The sequence below is a fragment of the Xiphophorus hellerii genome, chromosome 16 (assembly GCF_003331165.1).
Source record: "Xiphophorus hellerii strain 12219 chromosome 16, Xiphophorus_hellerii-4.1, whole genome shotgun sequence".
NCBI lineage: Eukaryota > Metazoa > Chordata > Actinopteri > Cyprinodontiformes > Poeciliidae > Xiphophorus > Xiphophorus hellerii.
Window position 1 is genome coordinate 26,056,294 of NC_045687.1, and position 23,230 is coordinate 26,079,523.

The 23,230-nt window shown below is 40.2% G+C and overlaps 1 protein-coding gene across 1 annotated transcript in view; it reads left to right on the top strand.

Annotated features, from left to right (window-relative positions):
• The window catches only part of trpm4a (transient receptor potential cation channel, subfamily M, member 4a), a 59,851-nt gene extending 43,993 nt beyond the window's left edge, over positions 1-15,858 (top strand). Inside the window, exons 20-28 of the mRNA XM_032586581.1 lie at positions 3,703-3,818; positions 6,580-6,712; positions 7,472-7,646; positions 8,235-8,400; positions 8,483-8,664; positions 11,128-11,260; positions 14,583-14,655; positions 14,899-14,992; positions 15,326-15,858. Of these exons, the coding sequence (XP_032442472.1) occupies positions 3,703-3,818; positions 6,580-6,712; positions 7,472-7,646; positions 8,235-8,400; positions 8,483-8,664; positions 11,128-11,260; positions 14,583-14,655; positions 14,899-14,992; positions 15,326-15,351 (1,098 nt within the window). The 3' untranslated portion in view covers positions 15,352-15,858. The remainder of the gene's footprint in view (positions 1-3,702; positions 3,819-6,579; positions 6,713-7,471; positions 7,647-8,234; positions 8,401-8,482; positions 8,665-11,127; positions 11,261-14,582; positions 14,656-14,898; positions 14,993-15,325) is intronic.
• Positions 15,859-23,230: the final 7,372 nt, after the last annotated feature.

Consider the following 23,230-nt stretch of genomic DNA (forward strand, 5'->3'; position numbering starts at 1 on the left):
GTAGCAAAATTGGTCTTGTGTACGTTTTATCTCTTTCACCTTCCTAAAGGGGGGCATCAACTGAGATGCTTTCAACAATTTAAGTTTTCGTTCTTGTTTTATTAACTTTTTGCTCTTATTTAACACAGAAAGTACTCCTACATAAGTGCTTCTTTTTCAGTGTTGTGTATCTGCTTAATCTCTACACTTTTCAGTTCTTTATTAGTAAAAATAAAAAACTATTGGTCATAGAGGAGGTCATAGACGGCTGCTCACACTGAGCCAGCTTCTGTGGGAAGTTTCTTCCAGGTTAAAGGAAGTGTTTGCTCTCCGTTGTCACTACATGCTTGCTTGCTGTAGAGTTTGCTGCAAAGTTATAGACAAATGTAAGTGATTGCGTTGCATCACTCAATTGCATTGAGTCACTGACTTGCAAACTTCAAGCCTCTTGGACCAGCAAGTAGTGACAGTAGTAGTATGGAATGGCATGCAAAACAGAGTCAGAAAAAAATATTTGCAAACGTAGCTTAGTCTGTGCACCAATATGAGAAGTCTGCCGTCCGTTTTGGACATAACACAGGAATCCACAAATGCACTGGAAAACACAAAAGCACTAACAAGCAAGCATGACTTGTGCCATGAGGTTATAGAACTTTCTGGTCTAACTAGACTTAGACTTAGACTTAGACTGACTTTATTATCATTTTGCATGCACAGGGTGTATACAGAACGAAATTTCGTTGCATACGGCTCAGGACAATGTTTTGAGGTTTCAATGTTATGAGGTTACTCCAGAATAAAATAAAATACAATATAAAATATAAATATAAATATAAGTATAAAATATAAAGTGCAGGAATGACAGTAAAATAGAAGTTACAGTATGTATATGTGCAAGGTATGAAGTGGAGACCAGTTTTTGAGTGCAGTCCAGTTAAGAGTTCAGCAGTCTGATGGCAAGTGGGAAAAAGCTGTTTTGGAACCTGGTGGACCTGCACCGGATGCTGCGGAACCTCTTTCCAGAGGGCAGCAGGGAGAACAGTCCATGGTGGGGATTTGAGGGGTCACTGACGATGTTTTGGCCTCGGGACACGCAGCGCTGGGATGAAATGTCCTGAATGGAGGGAAGGGGGGCCCCGATGATCCTCTCTGCTGTCCGCACCACTCTTCTCACGTTCTTCCAGTCAGAGGCGCTGCAGCCTCCACACTACACAGAGAGGCAGCTGGTCAGAATGCTCTCTATGGTGCTTCTGTAGAACGTCTTGAGGATGGGCGGGGGCAGGTGTGCTCTTCTCATCCTCCGCAGGAAATACAAGCTTTTCTGTGCCCTCTTGACCAGAGACATGGTGTTCACAGTCCAGGTGAGGTCGTTTGTGATGTGCACCCCCAGGAATTTAGTGCTGCTGACCACCTCCACAGCCGAGCTGTTGATGAGCAGTGGAGCGTGGCTGGGCCGGTTCTTCCTGAAGTCGATGATCATCTCCTTCGTCTTGTCAACGTTCAGGATCAGGCTGTTGTCTCTGCACCAGTCCACCAGCTACTTCACCTCCTCTCTGTAGTCCAGGTCGTTGTCGTCTCTGATGAGGCCCACCACCGTTGTGTCGTCCACGAACTTCACGATGTGATTGGTGGCGAACCTGGGGGCGCAGTCGTGTGTCATCAGAGTGAACAGCAGAGGGCTCAGGACGCAGCCCTGAGGGGAGCCTGTGCTGAGGGTGATGACATCGGAGGTGTGTTGTCCGATCCGGACTGACTGAGGTCTGTCGGTGAGGAAGTCTAGCAGCCAGTTGCGCAGGGGGGTGCTGAAGCCCAGGTGTCCCAGTTTTCCTGCCAGATGCTGTGGGATGATTGTGTTGAACGCCGAGCTGAAGTCCAGGAGCAACATCCGCACATGAGTGTTCTCCTCCAGGTGAGCCAGGCTCAGGTGTAGGGCGGAGGAGATGGCGTCCTCAGTGGAGCGGTTTCGGCGGTAGGCAAACTGGAACGGGTCGAATGTGGAGGGGAGTCTGGAGACGATGTGTTCTTTTGCCAGCCTTTCAAAGCACTTCATCATGATGGGAGTCAGTGCCACAGGCCGGTAATCGTTGAAAGAGGTGACTTGAGGTTTCTTTGGCACCGGAATGATGGAGGCAGTTTTGAGACAGGCTGGCACTGTGGCTTGGTCCAGTGAGGTGTTAAAAATGTCTGTTAGGACACCAGCCAGCTGACCTGTGCATTCCCTGAACACCCGCCCAGGTATGTTGTCGGGGCCTGGGGCCTTCCGTGGGTTGACTCTTTTCAGAGTCTTCAACACATCAGCTGTGTCCAGGCAGAGTGCCTCCTCTTCCTGGTGGGGAACAGTTTTCTTTGCCGGAGTACTGTTCAGTGCCTCGAACCTCCCAAAAAAGTTATTGAGTCCATTGAGAAAGTCAGCATCAACTTCGCCCACTGGGGGGGAGGATGGATTGTAATCTGTGATCGCCCGTATGCCTTGCCACATACTCCTGGTGTTGCTGGTGTCGTGGAGAACTCCTGTATTTTCTGACTGTGGGTTCGCTTTGCTAACCTGATAGCACGGTTCAAGTTGGCTCTCGCTGTCCTCAGTGCCTCCTTGTCGCCAGACTTGAAGGCTGAGTTCCGTGCTTTTAGCATTTCCCGTACCTCCTTAGTCATCCAGGGTTGTTGGTTGGCCCGGGTGATAATGTTCTTAGTGATGCTGACGTCCTCTGTGCACTTGTTGATGTAGGCTGACACAGTCATGGCGTACTCATCGATGTTGATCTGGTCGTTGTAAGTGGCTGCTGCCTTGAACATCTCCCAGTCAGAGCACTCAAAACAGTCCTGGAGTGCCTCCATGGCCCCCTCAGTTCACACCCTCACCTGCTTCACTGTAGGTTTTGTTCTGATCAGCAGGGGCTTGTATGCAGGAATTAGCATGACAGATAGGTGGTCTGAAGAGCCAAGGTGGGGGCGGGGGGCTGCTCTGAATGCTTCTTTGATGTTGGCGTAGGCCAAGTCTAGAGTATTCACTCCCCTGGTTGGAAAATCCACATACTGGTTGAAGTGAGGGAGAACAGTCTTCATGTTGGCCTGGTTAAAATCCCCAGCAATGATGGGGATTTTGATGGGGGTGTGTGTGAGGATTGCAACTCACTGATGGTCCGGTAGAGAACACTCATAGCCTCTTTAGTGTTAGCACTTGGGGGCACATACACAGCAGTGATGCTAACAACAGTAAACTCCCTGGGCAGGTAGAATGGTCTGCAGTTAACAGTCAGAAGCTCGATGTCCGGGGAGCAGTAACTGGCGACATTCATGGCATTTTTACACCAGTTGTTGTTGATGTAAATACACAGCCCCCCTCCTCGGGTTTTACCGCTGAGAGCGCTGCTCCTGTGCTACTCTAGTGGTTTAGTTGAAGTAACTACAGATGTGTGTAAGGCTTCTTTGTTCATAATATGTGTAACAAAGGTAAAAAAAGGATATTTTTCAAAATAAAAGATTTAAAAAAATAAAATACTCCAACATACTGCACATGGAAGAGAAAAACTGCATTTGGAACTCCTGCTCTAGCTAATGCCCCCCAAATGCTCCCAAGTCCCCTGGCAAAAATCCACTAATCTGTTCACAGGACAATTACTAAATGGGACTTTTGATAGTTTTACTAATTAATGTGTTTAATTTTAAATTTAAATGAACCAATCACATGATGGATTTAATCCATTCTCTGTCCTTTGTTCACAGACCTCTTTGGGGGGCAGTTTATTTTTGCTCCAAAGGATGAAGAAGTACATTCAGGATGACTGGAACAAGTGTGACCTCACAGCTATTCTTCTTTTTCTTTTGGCTCTAATCTGCAGGTGATTGTTCTAACAAGGCAAGCAAGGCAACTGCTGGAAGTGTTTTAGCTAGCTTTGCAGAAGGACTTTAAAGCCTGTCAGAACTGACAGGATTTTTTTGTCCAGATGTATACCTTTTGTGCTCACATCTGTCTGTAATGACTGCAACTGTCCACAAGTTACAATGCACAGCACCAGTAAACAGGGATGCGCCAATTGGCCTGTTGTGATAAACAATAAATTATTTAGTAGCACATAAACTAAAATGAGCTTGATAATAATCACTTGTTTGTTTTAGTTGTGTCTCTCTTTCTACCTAAGAGACTGCATGACAAAAAGCTTCTCCCCTCTTATTTCCAAGAGCACTCAGAAATGATAATGGCTCAACACACGGGAAGCTAAGATTGTCAGTTTTCCTCCACTCGGGGTAAACCCAAACACGGGACACAATAGCGATGACAGCAACAAAAGTTGAACAATTTTCAACTTTCTTGTATAGCATCGCTAGCCCGTGTGTGCACGTGTACGAACTCTCGAAATTTCACATGCACAAATTATGATGTTCGCTCAGCTAGATGAAAGTTACTCAGACTTATTTTATTGCATTATTTCTTTTTTTGTTTATACTTACTGTATTGGTAAGACACTATTATGTCACTGCTCGAACTCCATAGGAAATGAATGGAAAGGGAGCAGCGCTGTCTCCCATCACCATGTCAGTGACAGAAGACAGTTACAATCAGAGGTGTTTAATAGACAAAATAGAGAAGGCCAGTGCAAAACAGTGCACACTAAAAGTTTGCTTATAGAGTTTGATGATACCCTTTTAATCTAATTGAAAAACCAGCCTTTTGAAAAATGATGAACATTTACAGTACACAGTAGTGAGTTTACACTTTTTTCCCACAAAAGTCCAAACTGGTAGTATTGCCTATTTGAGCCCAATAACTGCGTGGCAACACGCAGAGGAGCCAGCTGTATTATTGGTCTGAGCGCAGCCTGCTTTAAATGCATAACATATAAACCTATAAATCTTTTAGAAATAAATGTCCTCCACAAGTGAAACTCTCAGAACAACGGAGACGCTTGCAATCCGGCTTTAAGATTTAAATAAATAAATAAATAAAATGAAGTGATTCTCCCCCACCCCCAATTATTAATTTTTTGAAAAATAAAATCAAGCAACACTTAGCCTGGCAGGGGCCCTAGTAAAGCACGGCGGGCTGCCAGGCATATAATACACTGGATGAAACCCTGAAAAGATTGCTCAAACATGCGTGAAAAAATCGAGACTACACTGCAGATATGTTTTTGATGAGGGAATAAAATTTTTATATGATATAAAGCCGAAAAATATCTATTTTACATGGTACGGCCCATTATTAGGCGCATTGGTTTTGTGCTGGTAGAAGGTAGAGTAAATAAATCGGGTCTAAGTCCGTACAGAATCTCATCTTTCAAGTTCTTTGTTATGGATTTGCGTTTGCTATCAGAGCACAGCCCTGCTCCAGCGTGTAAACAACTATGAAAGCATGCTGCACAGATATCTTGCACTTATCTTTATCCAGTGGCGTGCCATGGGGTTTCTGTCAGGGCCTTCAATAGACAACAACTGTACCTGAACAATACACATGTTGTACAGGACAGTCCAAAAACTATGCCCCACACTAAGCAACAGGCATCCAATAATATGCAAATAAATAAAAATACGCCAATTAAAGCAACAATGCAGCCCAACAATGCATGTATCAAGTAATATATCAATGTACAGTACAGACCAAAAGTTTGGACACACCTTCTAATTCAATGGGTTTTCTTTATTTTCATGACTATTTATAAGGCAAGAAATCCCACTTATTAACCTTACAGGGCACACCTATGAAGTGAAAACCATTTCAGGTGACTACCTCTTGAAGCTCATCAAGAAAATGCAGAGTGTGTGCAAAGCAGTAATCACAGCAAAAGGTTGCTACTTTGAAGAAACCAGAATATAAGGGGTATTTTCAGTTGTTTTACACTTTTTTGTTTAGTGCATATTTCCACAAGTGTTATTCATAGTTTTGATGCCTTCAGTGTGAATTTACAATGTCAATAGTCATGAAAATAAAGGAAACTCATTGAATTAAAAGGTGTGTCCAAACTTTTGGTCTGTACTGTATATTTTAACAAAATACACAGGCAACAGCGCACATAATTCAAGAGCCAGCTCTGTCTACCTGGTTTCATTCAGTACACCAGCAGCAGTGTTCTGGATCAGCTGAAGCTGGACAATTGATTTGTTAGGCAGGCCTGTGAAGACACTGCTGCAGTAATCAATACAATTGAAGATAAATGCAAGGATGAGTTCCTTAGTTCTTGCTGGGACATTACTCCTCTAATTCTGTAAATGTTCTTCAGTTGACAGAAGGTCAATTTTGTAACTATCTTCATGTGGCTCTGAAGGTTCTGGTCAGGTTTTAGCCTGATCGCTAGTTTCTAATTGTAATAGCTGAAGCTATGTGTTGATTCTACATTGTTCTTCTTTAAGTCCAAAGACAATAACTTCAGTTCAGCTGGAGAAAGTTTCAGTGTATATAAATATCTGGTTACAACTGTAGGTAAAAACTGACTAACCGAATTTAGCTTTTAAGTATGTGAAAAGATCACCTTTTTTTATCTAGTCGCCTTGTACTAGATTTGTTCCTGAACATGCTTTGTTTTTAGATCTTTGTCTTCTTTGTGTTGGGCTGTAATATAACTTCATTGCCTTGAGGAAAGTAAGAACAATAACTTTTCTTTGTAGAATGTTTCCTTGGTCATTCAATCTTGGACGAGCTGTTATGGCTATAGACTACATGGTCTTTACACTTCGTCTGATCCATATCTTTGCCATCCACAAACAACTTGGACCCAAAATCATCATTCTTGGAAAAATGGTAATGGAACTGCTCACAAAACACCTAATTTTAATCATGGTTATAATTAGAAAAATCAATTATATCAAAGTGTTCAGAAAAAAGTCAAAAGCATTCTGACTTTAGAGTTCTCGATAAGCATGCTGTACGTTGATATACATATAAACACAGAACAAATATGGCCAATTTGAAAGGCTGTGTCACACATGGAAATAAAAATCTGTCCAAAATGTCTTTTGGACAGATGAGACCAAAGGGTGAATGTTTGTCTATGATACCTGCACAGTTCCACACAAGGCATATCAGCAAAGCTCATACTCTCCAGCATAGTTCTGGAGTTTATTTCATTGCAACTGGGTCCAGAAACCTTGCAGTTTAATGAACTTTGCTATAAATTCAAGTATATCAATTCCAAACTATTTGGTTGCTAAAGTTTGATAAGGACTAAATTCTGACAATTGTAACTTATAATATGGAAAAAATGTCTTCAACTGGTAGATTATTTCACTTTTTACTAGTAGTGTTTCATCAGTATTAAGGATTTATTGACTCAAAACAAGTTGGCATATTGTGCTAAAAAGTTACTTGCACGTTGGTTTTGTCTTACTTCAATAGTACCAAGATATTTACACCAGAATCTTAAAACAAAAATGCTTAAAAAATGTATTTTTTTTCAGTGCATAATCTGGGCCTTATTTGCATGCATGTATTACCTCCTGATGAAATCCCTTACTGTAACTCCAGCAATCTTCCTCAATCATCTGTCTTTGCTTTTCACAGGTGAAAGATGTTTTCTTTTTCCTTTTCTTCCTGGGTGTTTGGCTGACGGCCTATGGCGTGGCCCATCAGGCACTCCTCTTTTCATATGATCCCCGGTCTAAGTGGATTTTCCGCAGAGTGTTCTACAGGCCATATTTGCACATATTTGGACAAATCAATATTCATGAAATGGATGGTAAGTATTTTTTATACAATTACAATATTTATTATGTGATCATATAGTATTTTCTGCCATTCTATCTTACAATGAAATACCTTTTTCTAAATTACTACTGTCAACTAAAAATGAAAGATGTGTCAAGTATATGAATATTAGCTCCTATCCAGCAAAATGGTGCAGTTACAATGTTGACATTTTAAACTAGCTACTAATGATTAGAAAAGTAACATTTGTAAAACAGTAGCATTGTATCCCTACAAATAATTCAACCTTAGCTTAAGAATGAGAATTTCAAACAATCACCTGACAATGTTTTTAAATGTTTTATGCCTTGACTTTAACTTGCATAAATTCTTTACATGAATTTTGACAGATATTCTCCCAAAAGTTATCTTAGATTGCAAAACTGCTTGTTTACTCTGTTGTCCAGGTTGAAGCTAACCCGATATGTTAGCTTCAATTTGATGTGTTTGTCATTATATTTTTGAGATTCCTATGCCCCACAAAGACTAAGTAGAAAAAGCAACTTGAGCAACTAGATTTCAGTGTCACTAAATGACAGTCCTTTTCTAACATTCCTCTGATGTTCTTTTTTTATTCAAGCCGACAAACTGGAAGAACGGACCTGCACTTACAACCATTCAGAAATTGATGCAGGAGCAGAACCCTGTCTGAGTACCTATGCAAACTGGCTGGTTGTAATCCTCCTTGTTATCTATCTGCTGTTTACCAACATAGTGCTGGTCAACCTACTCATTGCCATGTTCAGGTACCCAAACATTATACATCTGTTCATTGTTCTACAAGTGTAGGATCTGTTTTTCCTCCATGTTTTGATGTTCTATCTGCAGCCACACCTTTTCTAAAGTTCAGGAGCACAGTGACATCTACTGGAAATTTCAGCGTTACAATCTCATTGTGGAGTACCACTATAGACCATGTCTGGCACCACCATTCATCATCTTCTCCCATCTTCACATTCTTATCAAGAGACACATCCGCCAGATTCCTTCTGCCAAGAGTCAGCACTTTGGTGAGAAATGGGAAAGTAGAAAACAGGGGACATGTCTGAAAATGAACTAATATCTAGCAGCATAAAGAGAGGTTCCTAAAAGTTAGACTTGTGTTGAATATCAGGCTCCTGCATTGGCATGTATTGCAGGTGAGATGTCTTCATCTCCTTGTATTTACCAGGTTAAAGACAGGTTATCATACTTTAACTTTTGCATGTGAGCAAAAGTTAAATTCTGGTGTCAATTAACCGGACATGAACATTACTCCCTATAGGTTTCCTTTAAAAATGCCTTTCTTATTGTCAGGTTTGTGGAATGCACAACTAATAGTTATCCTGTGATCTGATTCTCCCACCTATCTTCAGCTCCTCCAGAGTTATCATAATCCTCTAATAGCTGATTCTTTGATAAATGTTCTCCTTGCTCAGCCAGGCAGTTTAGGTTGACATCTACGTCTTGGTAGGTCTGCAGTTGGTCTATGCTCTTTCCATGTTCAGAGTGCTGTGAAATATTCAAAGCTTGGAATATTGTTTTAAAAGGATCCAGGACTAGTTGAACGTTGGCCTAAATATGTTGCAATTTTCCTGTTACCTAAAAATGGCTGTTTGTGATACGCCAAAATTCATAATTACTTTAAAAAAAATGTACATCTTTTGACATATTTTTCACCCATGTAAGTCGCTATTTTTTTCAAGGAGGGCGAACTTTACCCGAGTAGTTTTTTATCATATTGCGTTTGACTGGTGTAATTTTAGATAAAGCTACACTGTGTCACTACTGGCTGTAATTTAAAAAATTAAAATGTAGGCGAATCTGGATAATTTCCCACATGAAAGAAAGGAGAGGGCAGTGCGAGAGCCACCTCGTCAGTTTTCCTACCGTAGCACCGATAGATGGCTAAGTCTATCTGTCAGTGCTACGCGTCCAAAACTGCTACCGTCATGTTTACGAACATAAAACTATAGAGGGTTATGTTAATGTTAAATATATCGGATAACATTATTTGAGTGACGGGACTGAAGTGGAAGCTTAGGAGTTATGCTTAGCTTAGCACTGGAACAATTTATATACAGTACATGACAAAACCACAAGAAGATCACTTCCTTTATCTGAATATTCTACTCGTTTAAAATGAAAAGCTGTAGATGTATGCACTAATCCTTTTACTAGAATATCCTACCTGTTAAAAAATATTTTAAATACAAATGTGTTTGTAAGAATAAAACAGTATCAGACAGGGGAAACAAGTTTTTATTGGAATTAAATTAAACACATACAAATACAGATCACCTCAATTCCTTTTTTGCGCATTAATACGTTGTATGACAGACTTTATCAAATGCAGCGCAGCCACAATGTGTCCACCGAACTGCACAGTTCATTGTGTTCCTGAAATGATAGGATATGATTAATATACACTAATATTACACGGCTATTACACAGCTTCAGTCCCACATAGTATCGCTAACATCTATTTAGCAAAGTTTAATAATAAAAAAGAGTGTAATTAAACTAAAATATTTAAAAATATAGGGACAAAATAGCTCAAAAAACAACGTATTTTGTCCTAATTAACCGCTAAACAATGACTTGTAGTAGTAGTAGTAGTAACGACTTTGCAGATGGCAAACTAAAGCCATTTATACGCTGCCTGTCATGTAAAATAAAAACATGAAGTAATACAGCAGCTTAATCGTCAATGAAATAAAACACATGAAACAAAACTTCCACAGGTCGAACGTATTTATAAGAAATCTGCTGAGTAAGCAGTGTGTGACGTGTAGCATTGATGTGCGCATTACCACAAGGTAGGACGGATTTACGGGTAGAATAGATGAACAGAACACCTGTTCACACAGTCCGACCAGAGGTAAGTGTCATTCATTGTTTCATTTACGAAGCTAAATGAAGTAAGCAGCAGCAACAAAACACCAGCTTCTACGGCCAACTCTGTCCTTTTCCTCTGTTTGGTCCTCCTCCTCTTCACCACCTCTTGTTATTTCTACGTTCCGATCAATTTCAATGCGCTCCAGTTCAAATTAAAAAGGCTTAAACTTCACTCATCACTGTTTTGACTGGAGCATCCAGGCAGTTGGACATATATTACACATATTTATCCAGAATGCATTGCAGCGTGAACAACATGGCAACATTCTTGTGAAAATATTTTATTAAAATTTATAAAACTAAATAACATCTAAAATAAATATTCCCCAAATAAGGTCTATTTTTATAACTAACCCTGGATCCCTTTAAATTTTCCCATAACTTTGTCCCTGACCTGTCTGAAGTCAGAAACAGAACATCTGCAGCCATACTCAGATTAAATTGCACACAGCTGGATGGTGTTTAAAAGTATGAACACCTTTCTTTAAGGCCCTATGAGAAAAACAGCATAATTTCACACCATACTTATGCTTCAACATGTCCACCTCTCCTCTTACTACTGTTTAGCCGCACTTACTGATTTCTTTTATATTTAGCTATGGAGCTACAAGGCAGGAAGGCAAGCCGTCTGAATACATGGGAGGCTGTGCAAAAAGAGAACCTCTTGTCTGCTCAGAATAAGCAGCAGAGAGAGAGCGACACATCACGACTTCAGCGGACTTCTGTTAAGTAAGTTGTCACTTGGATTAAAATATACACCGTGTTCCAAATTATTATGCAAGTGATATTTTCTCAGATTTTCCTAAATGGTCAATGCAAATGATGGTCAGTATAATTTTCAAGTCATGAACTATTACAGTATAAATCAAATTTTACTGAACAAAGCTCCCCATGAGAACAGTATTTTTTCAAAAATAAAAAACTCAAAATGCACTGTTCCAAATTATTATGCACAACAGATTTTCTAAACATTTCATGGATTATAAAGAACTGTAAACAGCCATTCTTTGAATGTGCAGCATTAAGTGGTCACATGTACTAAAATCAAAAGCTATTTCAATCAAAAACATCTTAACAGACCGAGTTACATGTTAACATAGGAGCCCTTCTTTGATATCACAGCACAATTCTTGCATCCATTGAACTTGTGAGTTTGTGGATAGTTTCTGCTTGAATTTCTTTGTAGAATACCTTCCCAGAGCTGCTGTTTTGATATGAACTGCATTCCATCCTCTGATCTTCTGCTTGAGGAAACTCCAAAGGTTCTCAATAGGGTTGAGGACAGAGGTCAGAGGAGGATGGTGACCACACCATGAGTTTCTCCCCTTTCATGCCTATAGCAGCCAATGACACAATGGTATTCCTTGCAGCATGAGATGGTGAATTGTCATGCATGAAGATGATTTTGCTACAGACGGTACGGCTCTTCTTTCTGAACCATGAGAGAAAGTGATCAGTCAGAAAGTCCATTTACTTTGCTGAGGTCATTTTCATTCCTTCAGGGACTCTAAAGGTGCTGACCAGCTCTCTGACCATGATTTCGGGCCAAAACATGACTCTACCACCTCCTTGCTGACGTCACAGCTGTGTTGGGACGTGGTGGCCATCCACCACCAATCCACTACTAAGTCCATCTGGACCATCCAGGGTTGCACAGCAGTCATCAGTGAACAAGTCTGTTTGAAAATTAATCTTCATGTACGACTGGGTCCACTGCGACCGTTTCTGCTTGTGAGCTCTGGTTAGGGGTGGCCGAATAGTAGGTTCATGCACCACAAGCCTCTGGTTCCTCCACCTTGAGGTTCCAGATGCATCAGCAGCTTCAAATAACTGCTGCTTTGTAAGGGCATTTTAACAGCTGCTCACTTAATCCGATGAATTTGTCTAACAGAAACCTTCCTCATTATGCCTTTATCTGTGCAAACCCATCTTTGCTCAGAATCAGCCACAAATCTCTTCACAGCACGATAATGCTTCAGTTTTTATTAAATATCTAATGTTGTCATACCTTGTCATACGGCACTACACTATCTGATGATTTTTGTCAGCAGTGACCCTTTCTCTTTCCCATATTGCTTGAAACCTGTGGCTTGCTTAATAATGTGGAACATCCTTCTTAAGTAGATTTCCTTTAATTGAGCTCACCAGACAAACTAATCAACCCAGCTCTCTGAAATTAATTATATTGATTCAAAGAACCCTGACACACAATACAATCTATAAATTTAATAGCACAACAAAAAAAAATATCTTTATGACACTTAATTTCATTTTCATAATAATTTGGAACACGATGTAAACATGTAAGAGCTGATCATCAGTTTCCTCACATTTCAGTTTAACAGGATAACTTGTGAAAAATTATAAACACATGTTTTCAAATTATCACAAAAACAGAATTACCTGGATGGTCCATCCATATTTCAGGAACTTGATTTGAAAAGAAAGACTGGGACATTTAATTTTTGTTGCGAAACATAAATTATAAATTTTAATATGACATTTTCATCACACCAGGGATACAACAGAGAATTTGCAAAAGACTGAATATTCTTATAACAATAAATAAGCAAAGTAAAAAGAACCTGAAAAAGAAAAATTGTCCTGTTTTTTCATATTCTGACACCAGATTAGTTCATCAATGCAAGAACTCTAGACAACACACTGTCTACCAGAATTGCTCTATACATTGCTGTTTGAGGCTCCATGACCTGTTGGTTTAATATTCATTAATAGTTAAATCTTTGTATGCTTATCTATGGAAAAGATTTACAACAGGAAATTTTAGATTTTATGCTTATGATCTAAGAAGAACCTCAGCCAGCTTTAGATGTGCCAAAAGAACTGAGGGAAAGCATTTATGAACTGGAAAAATCCATCACCTCAGAGCCCTTTAGAGGAAATGTGAAAAATATTTCACCAAGGCTACGCTGGACTAGCAACCTGTCCAGGGTGACCCTGCCTCTCTCCCTTTGACAGCTGGAGATAGGCACCAACACCCCTCCCTACCCCGATGGGATAAGGGTGTAAAAAAAATAATGTATGGATGAATTTCACCAAGGACAGAGTATTGTTTTATTTCAACGGCACAGTATTCCAGTATTTATCCAAACTGACATTTCTCCTTCTTAAAAACAGTGAGAATCAACGACAGAACATTCCCATTTACTGCACTTTACAGAAACCTACAAAAAAGAATAAAACAATATAGCAATTAAACAGAGAAAGCACTTGTTTGTGAAAGAGTACAGAAAAACAGCTATGAAAAAAGTATGACTTACAATTTTAGGAGAACTTGGACTTGCTATGTATGTGGCACTATCAGAATTAGTGTGATGATGATTGGGACTAGATGCCTGGAGTGAAAAAACATTTCTGGGTGACTTCTTTGCCTGTATACATTAGAGGTAGACAAACAGTCATCAATATCATAAAATCAGTTGATGCTGATATTAAGTATAAAGTGTGGCTTAAGTGTGGACTTATAGAAGACAAACTACCTTAAGCTATCCATCCTCAGAACTGTGGTTGTGATCTTGTGGGGCCAGATCCTCTTCTGAAAAAGGGGAGGCTTTAGGTTTTGTAATTCCTGATCCCTGACTCCCTCTTTCATCTTGATTTGCTTAGACTGCAAAAATATGACAGCTGGAGATAGGCTGTCATATTTCCAGCCCTATCCTAAGGCTAACCCTCTACCCTACTTGCAAATATTAAAGTGTGTTTTCAGAAACCCTCAGAGCTTTTTCTGTAAAAAAAAAAAAAAAAAAAAGACCCCTTAAAATTCCAGCTTTTTTTTTTTGACTACCATTAAAATACCAGTATTGACTACTGAATAAGAAATCTGACAGTAAGATTTTAATTGCCTACCCTAATCGCCATAATGTTTGTCCTGAAGGTTTTCCTGCCTAACTTTTTCTGCGTACAGAGCAAAAATTAAGGCAGACATCATGTTTAGTATGTGCAGAGTAGAAGTGTAAAATAATATACTTTCATGACTGTTTCCACCATAAAAATTGATATAACAAATTACTATTTATGCATGTTTGTGCAGGGTGGACAGTGTTCTGAAGCAGCTGGCAGAAATCCGAGACCACGACCGAAGGCTGCGTCTACTTGAGACGCAGGTCAGCAATACCTTAAAGAAGACATACTTTTTATGTCCTCCACAAGTTACCACAGTTTCTTGATCACACGCTGTTATTGAAATACCTCACAGACAAGGTGCTATTACCTGTTTTTAGCTTTTATTTTTATATTAATATTGGTAAAGGTTAAACAGCTCATGCCTACATGTGTTTGCATATGCTGTATGTTTTCTGTGTAGCTGTCAATTCTGCCTTTTCAGTATTAATCCATTTCTCTCTCAGCTGAATTACTGTTGCAGCGCCCTCTCCTGGATGACTGAAGCTATGTGTCAAAGTAACGTGATCACAACTAATCAGCCTCCTCCACTTCACAAAGGTAATTCCAAATTTGTTGGACATCCAATGAATTTTTTAAGCACTAAATCCAGTTTTATTTTTTGACAATTGCAATATATAATAATCAGTAAATGGGGAAATTTTGTACATTTTATCATAAACAGGGCATTCAAGCTTTGTCAATCAAGCATATATTATGCTGCAGAGCTTTTTTTTTTACTTTTTGAAGGTAGCTAGAAAAACATCTTATTAAAATTGCTTTAACTTTACTTTGTGGATGCTTGTAGTTTTTTTCTTTTTCCCAGCATGATGTGATAAAAGTCTTGAAAGTTTTACCTACTTAATATTTTTAATCTCTTTCATTTTGTTATAGATGTTACGCAACTGTCTACAACCTGAACTTCAGGGCCACATGCTAATGCAGAATTACTTTTGGATCATGGGCATTTTAATTCTGTGGACCACTTCTGAACACAACAATCTCTTGATTAACCCTAGCCAGCGTTCTGGCTAAACATAATTATCTGCTTAAACACTAATCGTGGGGCTTTTTTTGTAACCCAAAGTCATGGATCAGTGAATGTTTACTTTGTCAAAGACAGTGCACTCAGGACACTTATGTTGCAAGGTCTATAGTTTCCTATCCTGACATGTTTTGTTGCATGATGTATCTATATTTTCTATATGTAGTCTATATTTTCTGCTGCTTAAGGGAAAGGCCAGCATGCAATTTAACTCTTTTACTTTTTTAAAATTTGTTTTCAGAGCTAAATTATGCACTGGTCTTTGGTCATTGGAGAGCAGCTATAACTAGTTATGCTACCAAAGTTAGCCATGTAAGAATAAATGAAAATATTCATGGTCATATAAAATAAAATGGGACCATCTCTGGGTTGTCTGAATTCATTATTGCTTCACTAAAGAATTTTCTCTACATGCTGAAAAACTACTTTTATGTTAAACGTGTTTCTGGACAGTTTTTTTGTGTATACCCCAGGGGTGTAAATTAAAAATTTTCTCCACCAGCCACAGTGACTGGTATAGAAATTTTTTTATCGGCCACTCAGACATTTCACCAGCCACTGTTTTTTTTTTCTTTCGATTACAAACCCCACCAGTACAAGTACATATGTACCTGTACAGACTAATTTAAGATAAAGCATGGATACCTTAACAGAGGTGTAGTGCAATAAGTTCACTTGAAGTAATTACCAACAGCAAACTTTAACTAACACAACCCGAACATTCTTGCCATCATTTCCAATGTTGAACATTTCTGCATTTTGGCTACAACTCTCCTAGATAGTATTTATTGAAGATGTGTCAAGTCATATATAAACATTTTTAAATGGTATCAATAGCTGTTTTCTGACTGTTCTATTTGTTTTCCCTTACTTATTATGTTTTCTATTGAAATTCAGAATTATTCTTATTACTAAAATATCTCAGAAAGTGTTCATTATTAATTCCATTACCCGTCATCATTCCTGTGTTATCACAGTATTTTTCTGACTGCCTGCTAGCTTAGTGTTGGCTTCCACTTCCCAGACTCACTCACACACACACCTGTCCTCCTGCCTGCTCCAGTTAATCTGAACTCTTCATCAATCTTTCCCTGGTCGCATCTCTTTCTCTCATCATCCTCCTCCGACGATAATGAATCCCCTCAATCACTAATTCCTCCTCCTTCTCTACTATTGAATCTGCTCCAACGGGTAAAGTTTGTGTTGTAAACATATCAGTTAGTTTGACACATTTTTCTGAATGGGCTTATGCACTTTTTAGTTTTTGTTGTCATGGTTTTTCTGACTCGACCCGTCTCGTATCTGTACACTTTTTTTCGGAGTCCAGTAGGCTGAAATTGCGCTATTTATAACCTTGGCGGAGAGGGGCGGGCCAATTGGGACTGAGGGATTTCATTGGATAAGCTCAATGTCTGTCAATAAAATCAAACCATGGGCTGTTGCGGTCAATAAAAATTATATTTAATATACTCCTTTTGTTAAATTATGGGCCGCCAGATATGGACAGTATATGCATCAGTCTGTAGTCCAGACGGTCAGTCCTCCCATTCTGTTCAGCTGCATTCAGTTTGAACAAAAGTTCAAACTTTTTTTTTGTTCAAATTGTCAACCCGCCACAGTGACTTGAATCAGGTGCATTGCTCCGATTTAGATGCCACTTAATACTTTTACCCGCATTTGGTCAGTGGCAGGTGCCAATTTCCATCTCTGGTGTACCCCATGATCACTGACATGTATGTCATCATATATGTGCCATCAATTTCATTACTATTTTATCTGTAAAAATTTATACAGAGATATATTTTTCTCTAAATTAATTTTTAGACTCATTTTTATTTTGGACCACATCAAGATCAGGAAAACTGTTTGTGGTAATAAGTTGTTAAAATATTGTAGCTCTCGCTGTATTCAATGAGTACTTTTTAAAATTAAATATTTAATATCTTACATCACACTGGTGAAATTTGTCACTAAGCAAATAAAACCTGTTTTAATTTGACTGATAAAATAATATTTAATCATACAATGGTTGTCTTTAACTTCTATTTATGCAACCCTTTTGAGTCTTGAGGACTTTATAAATAGCTCTGGTAGGCCAAATTTGGTCCATGATCCTTGAGTTTGACACCTGTGGTCTAAGTAAATAGAATCCCTGGGGTTTCCAGACTTTATTTTCATCTTCGTATTTGTAATGAAGGTCTTCATTACTTGGATGAAAACACTTAAAAGGCTGTGTTGAATGATAAGAGACAGATACAGCTTGAAGTATTTTATTGTTTGTGTGTTTTTGTGCAGTGGCATCTCAGCTGGAACTGATGGTGTCCTGTTAAAATAAAACAAACAAATGGATGGGTCTTGTAACTGAAATACACTGAAATGTTTGCGTAGATGTGGCTTACCTCTGTCTCTTCCTCTGCAGGGTGTTCAGGCTAAAAGATTCCTCAGAGGCCTGAGCACCTTATAAAGGTTCCGGAAGAGACCAATGGAGATGAAAGATGGGGAGCGATAAAACTATGCATTTTAGAAGTTTAATGATTTGACTTATATTTATAGAAAGGTATTATTAGAAATGAAACGGCTCCTTAAAAATGAAGAGTGTTTGTTAATATTGTGTTGAAGATTTGGTTGTTTTGTCAAGATTGTTTGTGTATATGTATTTTGTCCTACCCTGTTTCTTGGTGGGGTTGTTAATTGGAGCAGCCAAGGACTATAAAAACCTATATGTTGGCCATATTGCAGGTTGGTAGGTGTGGTTGCTGCTGAGACCCATAGCCGTTGTAAGCAGGATTGTCTGTGTTAAATGTTGGAGAATAAACACCCGGTTGGTCTGCACTATTTCTCTGCCTCAAGACTCCTCTGTAAACCAACTGTTAAGGACCATTCTAACAGTATTACTAGTGATGGTGAGATGAAGCCTCATGAGGCATTGAACCACTTGAGCCAACTGGTTCGAGAAAGGGTTCATTTCTTGAAGCTTCATGTGCACACGAAACCACCTACTGGCCAGGTGTATAATCACAGCCAGCTGTATCTTAACACGTGTGATGCATTGAATTTTTGTCTATTATGGCTCTTGGGAATGACTTCACAAAAGGTGTAGGACGAAATCATTTGTCTACATAAATTATGTATACACATATGTGTATAATAAAATATTGTTTGAATGTATTCTCTGTGTGTAATTATCCCCAAAATAGTAGTGTCATGTGATATGGCATGTTGTGTAATAATGTTTTTCTGTGACTCTAGAAAAATGGCATGGGCTTAATCAGGCAGAGGACAGTGAAAGTGCTTGTGGAACTAGGGAGGGGGTAGTGAATAGGCTAATGCTTGTGTAACTTGGATGATTTCATGCATTTTTATTAAGAAACAACAATTTCTCCACAGTTTTTGGTTTCAAACGATTTCTGTTTTTTGACACTACATGGATGAGGTGTTATTATTGTACCCCAACTCCTTGGAGCACAATAAACACCTCACCTTTACAGAAAATAAGAAACAATGAAAAATACAGTTCCTCATAAGCAAACCTAATGCATCTGCAAATGTTCAGTTCACCTTACCTTGTTAGGGCTTATCAAATCGAAATGTTCCCACATAGGGGAAATCCTCCTCTTTCTCGCCGGCTCCATCCTACTCCTATCCTGTCCTCGCGCTCCTAAATCTCCTATCTATCTATCTCTCTCCTAAACTCTCCAAACACCAAACTAACTGTCTCAAACTAAATAACCACTATTCAAACTCTGCTATCCAAACTATCAAAACTCTATCCACTCTCTCAACTGACCGCAACTCGCCTACAACAACCCACATTTTGAATGGAGCCTGTGGGGTTTATAAAGCTGTCAAACCCCACGCCAAACTCTGAGCCACTTCCCGAAGCAGTCACGTGGTACAGCCGGGCAGCGAGGCTTCGGACGTCATCGTTTTCGGCTCCTCCCCTAAATGAAGCAAGCTTCGATACGCGCTTTACGGAAATGCCCCCTCCATTACTCGAGACACGCCTCGAAGCCTCGGCACATCATGTAACATCACTAAGTATTACTAAACATTTCCATTACTTACTTAATGGAAGTAATTCTGTTTCTATCAATCTCCCTAATTGATAGAAACAGAACCAAAATAAAGAGCTAAATAATTTCTTGCCCGGCAGCTACGATCCCATGTCAGCCAGCTCCTACAGAACCAGGTAATAGTAGAAAGTAGTAGTACAACAATCTCTCCCATTGTTCTGGTTAAGAAGAAGGATGGCAAGCTGCGTATGTGTATCTACACATATGCAGGTTGTGTAATCTACCATCAGTTTAACAGCAAGATGAGAAGATTTTTTCTCATTGCCTCGCATTGAGAAAAACCTGTACCATCTCTCTGGGGCCCAGTGGTTTAGCAAGGTTCCTGTGGCAGAACAGGATAAGTCAAAAACTACCTTTTGTACACGATTTTGACTCTTTGTGTGATGTGTTTGTGTGTCTTTTGTTTTGAGCCGATCCATGTCATGTCCCTCATTTCCATTATTCCTTGCACCTGTGTGGCTCTCTGATTGTTTCCCTTCTTAAGCCTCTCTCAGTAACGCCCACGCTGCCAGATTATCAAACGCTTTCAGCTAGTAGTTTTCCAGCACTCGCATCTTGCCCTCATTGTTGTAACCACGTTCTTATTCCGTGGATTTGCCCCTTTGTCTTGCCCTTGTCGGATTGTCACTGGTTGCCCATCTGGATCTCAACCATGCCTGTTTTTCGGATAACCCACTCACGCCCACTCCCACGGATACCTATTCTGTTCTCTGCCTCTTTGTGCATGGCCACAGCCCGCCTGACCAAGGATTTGGATTTTGTACTTTATACTGAACGTGGAGGAGGACGGTGTTCGTCTTCACGAGCCGAAGCGGAATTCGTGACCTGCCCTGCATCAGTGCTTCTCCTCCCCGGGCACTCCTTCCAGAGCGCTCCATCAGTGTAGCATCTGCTGCCTTCCTCGTTCTTCGGCTGATTGTTTCAGTGACTGATTGGCAGGCCAGGTTAGTGTACTGTTAGAATAATTATGTTTTGTTATCATTTTTACATAAGTAGTTACCAGTTTGTTTTTCATTCATAGGTTTAGTATTCACACCCCAGAGAGGAGGAATTTGTTAAACCGTGTGAAAGACAAAACTTTGCTTTTTCCCTAAACCTTGAAGCTGCAGCTGCTTTCTAATCTAGGGTTACTCCTTAAAGGGCCTGTGTGTTAGTTTGTGTTCTTCCTTGTTTCAGAATAGCCATTCTTTGATTTATCACTCTCCCACATTTCACTCTCGACTCCCTTCTTTCTCCTGCTTAATAAAAAGACAGGCTCTGCTGCAGGGAGTCAGAATGCATGGTAAACACCTTGGAGAAGTGGTTTGCTATGTTTTCTCCTTCTGCACAAGCTTGGTTGAAAATTCATAAACGTTGTCTGTGGTGCTTTCTTTGTATTTAGGTAAACAAAATACTTAGACTTAGACTTAGGCTGACTTTATTATCATTTTGCATGCACAGGGTGTATACAGAACGAAATTTCGTTGCATACGGCTCAGAACAATGTTTTGAGGGTCCAATGTTATGAGGTTACTCCAGAATAAAATAAAATGCAATATAAATATAAAATATAAAGTGCAGGAATGACAGTAAAATAGAAGTTATTTAGCTATGTACATGTGCAAGGTATGAAGTGGAGACCAGTTTTTGAGTGCAGTCCAGTTAAGAGTTCAGCAGTCTGATGGCAAGTGGGAAAAAGCTGTTTTGGAACCTGGTGGACCTGCACCGGATGCTGCAGAACCTCTTTCCAGAGGGCAGCAGGGAGAACAGTCCATGGTGGGGATGTGAGGGGTCACTGACGATGTTTCGGCCTCGGGACACGCAGCGCTGGGATGAAATGTCCTGAATGGAGGGAAGGGGGGCCCCGATGATCCTCTCTGCTGTCCGCACCACTCTCCTCACGTTCTTCCAGTCGGAGGTGCTGCAGCCTCCACACCACACAGAGAGGCAGCTGGTCAGAATGCTCTCTATGGTGCTTCTGTAGAACGTCTTGAGGATGGGCGGGGGCAGGTGTGCTCTTCTCATCCTCCGCAGGAAATACAAGCGTTACCTATCATGTACTCTCCACACACTAACAGATTCCTTCTGAAATATTTCTCTAGTCACAGATCTTTCTTCTCCACCCCTCCTCGCAGTGTTGCAGCTGACAATCCAGTGTGCCTGGTCTGCGCTATCTTCTAATAAAATCAGAGTTTTTTTGCTCATCCCTGTGTCATGGCTGATTTTCTGGGTCCGTCCAGTGCAGGGGTGTCAAACTCCAGTCCTCAAGGGCCAGTGTCTTGCAACTTTTAGATGTGCCTCTGCTGCACCACACCTGAATAGAATAATTAGGTCATTAGCAAGGCTCTGGAGAACTGATTTACACAAGGAGGAAGTAATTAAGCTATTTCATTCCAGTGTTTTGTACCTGTGGCACATCTAAAAACTACAGGACACCGGCCCTTGAGGACTGGAGTTTGACACCTGTGGTCCAGTGAGTCTTTACACTTTGAGTGGAACCGTACCCTTTGGGCTGTGTAATGCCCCAAGTACCTTCCAGTTTCTTATTCAGAGGATGTTTGCGGTGCCAGTCCCTTCTCTTGTATTTGGATGACATCATTGTTTTCCCAGCTTCAGTCTCCCAGTACATTGACTGGTACATCAGGCAGTCCTTGCTCGACTTCAGAGGTAGGGCCTGAAGGTAAAGCTTGAAAAATATTCCTTTTTTCGGCAACAGGTAAAATATTTAGGGAACCACATCTCTGACAAAGGTATAGCTACAGACCCTGTCAAGACTGAAGCAGTGGCTAAATGGCCACGTCCCACTCAGGTTTCAGAGCCTCACTCCTTGGGCTTTATTGGTTATTATAGGCACTTTGTCGAGGGTTTTGCTAAGCTAGCAGTTCCCAGTCATAGGTTGGTGGTACAACTAGTAGGCACAATGTATAAGAAGGGGTCTTGCCTGGTTTTTCAATCTGCCTGAACATCAGAGTGTGAGGAGAGCTTTAAGGCTCTAAAATCCAAATTAACATCTGCGCCAGCGCTGGCGAATGCTGACTTTTCACGAGACGAATGCCAGTCACAGTGGCAGTGGTGCAGTATTATCACAAGAAACATATAATATAGGCCTCACTATTGCATATGCAATAGTGAGGCCTATTGCATATGCCAGTCAAGGTCTTAAACCTACAGAGTGCAGCATGGCTAACTATAGCTTTATGAAGCTGCAGTTTTTGGTATTAAAATGGGCTATGACAGAGAAGTTTAGGGAGTATCTTTTGGGCCATCGTTGCATGATATTTACAGACAACACTTTGAGTTATCTTCACTCAGCCAATCTCTGTACTATGGAGCATTGTTGGCCTGCTCATCTTGCTCTGAGTACGTCAGCAATAACCATGCTGATGCACTCGCTCGCCAGCCTACATCTGGCACTAGTCTGGCAGAAATGTTTGTCTTGTACTGCTGTCCCAACGGAGTGTTCCTCCATTTCCTGTTCCAGAGTCAGTAGCTCAATTTGTGGTGACTGTCCTGCCATTTCATTCTCTGTCTGACCTCTGTACTTTGCAGGAAGTTGACATCCTCCTCAAGGACATTTTGGGGTTTTGGAAGACGGAGGTTTATCCTACTCCAGAGGATAAGCAGCAATTTCTTAAACTGTCTTTGGTTCTTTTAAAACAGTGAGGTCGTCTTGCGGAGAAAGATGGTGTGGTGTATCGTCAA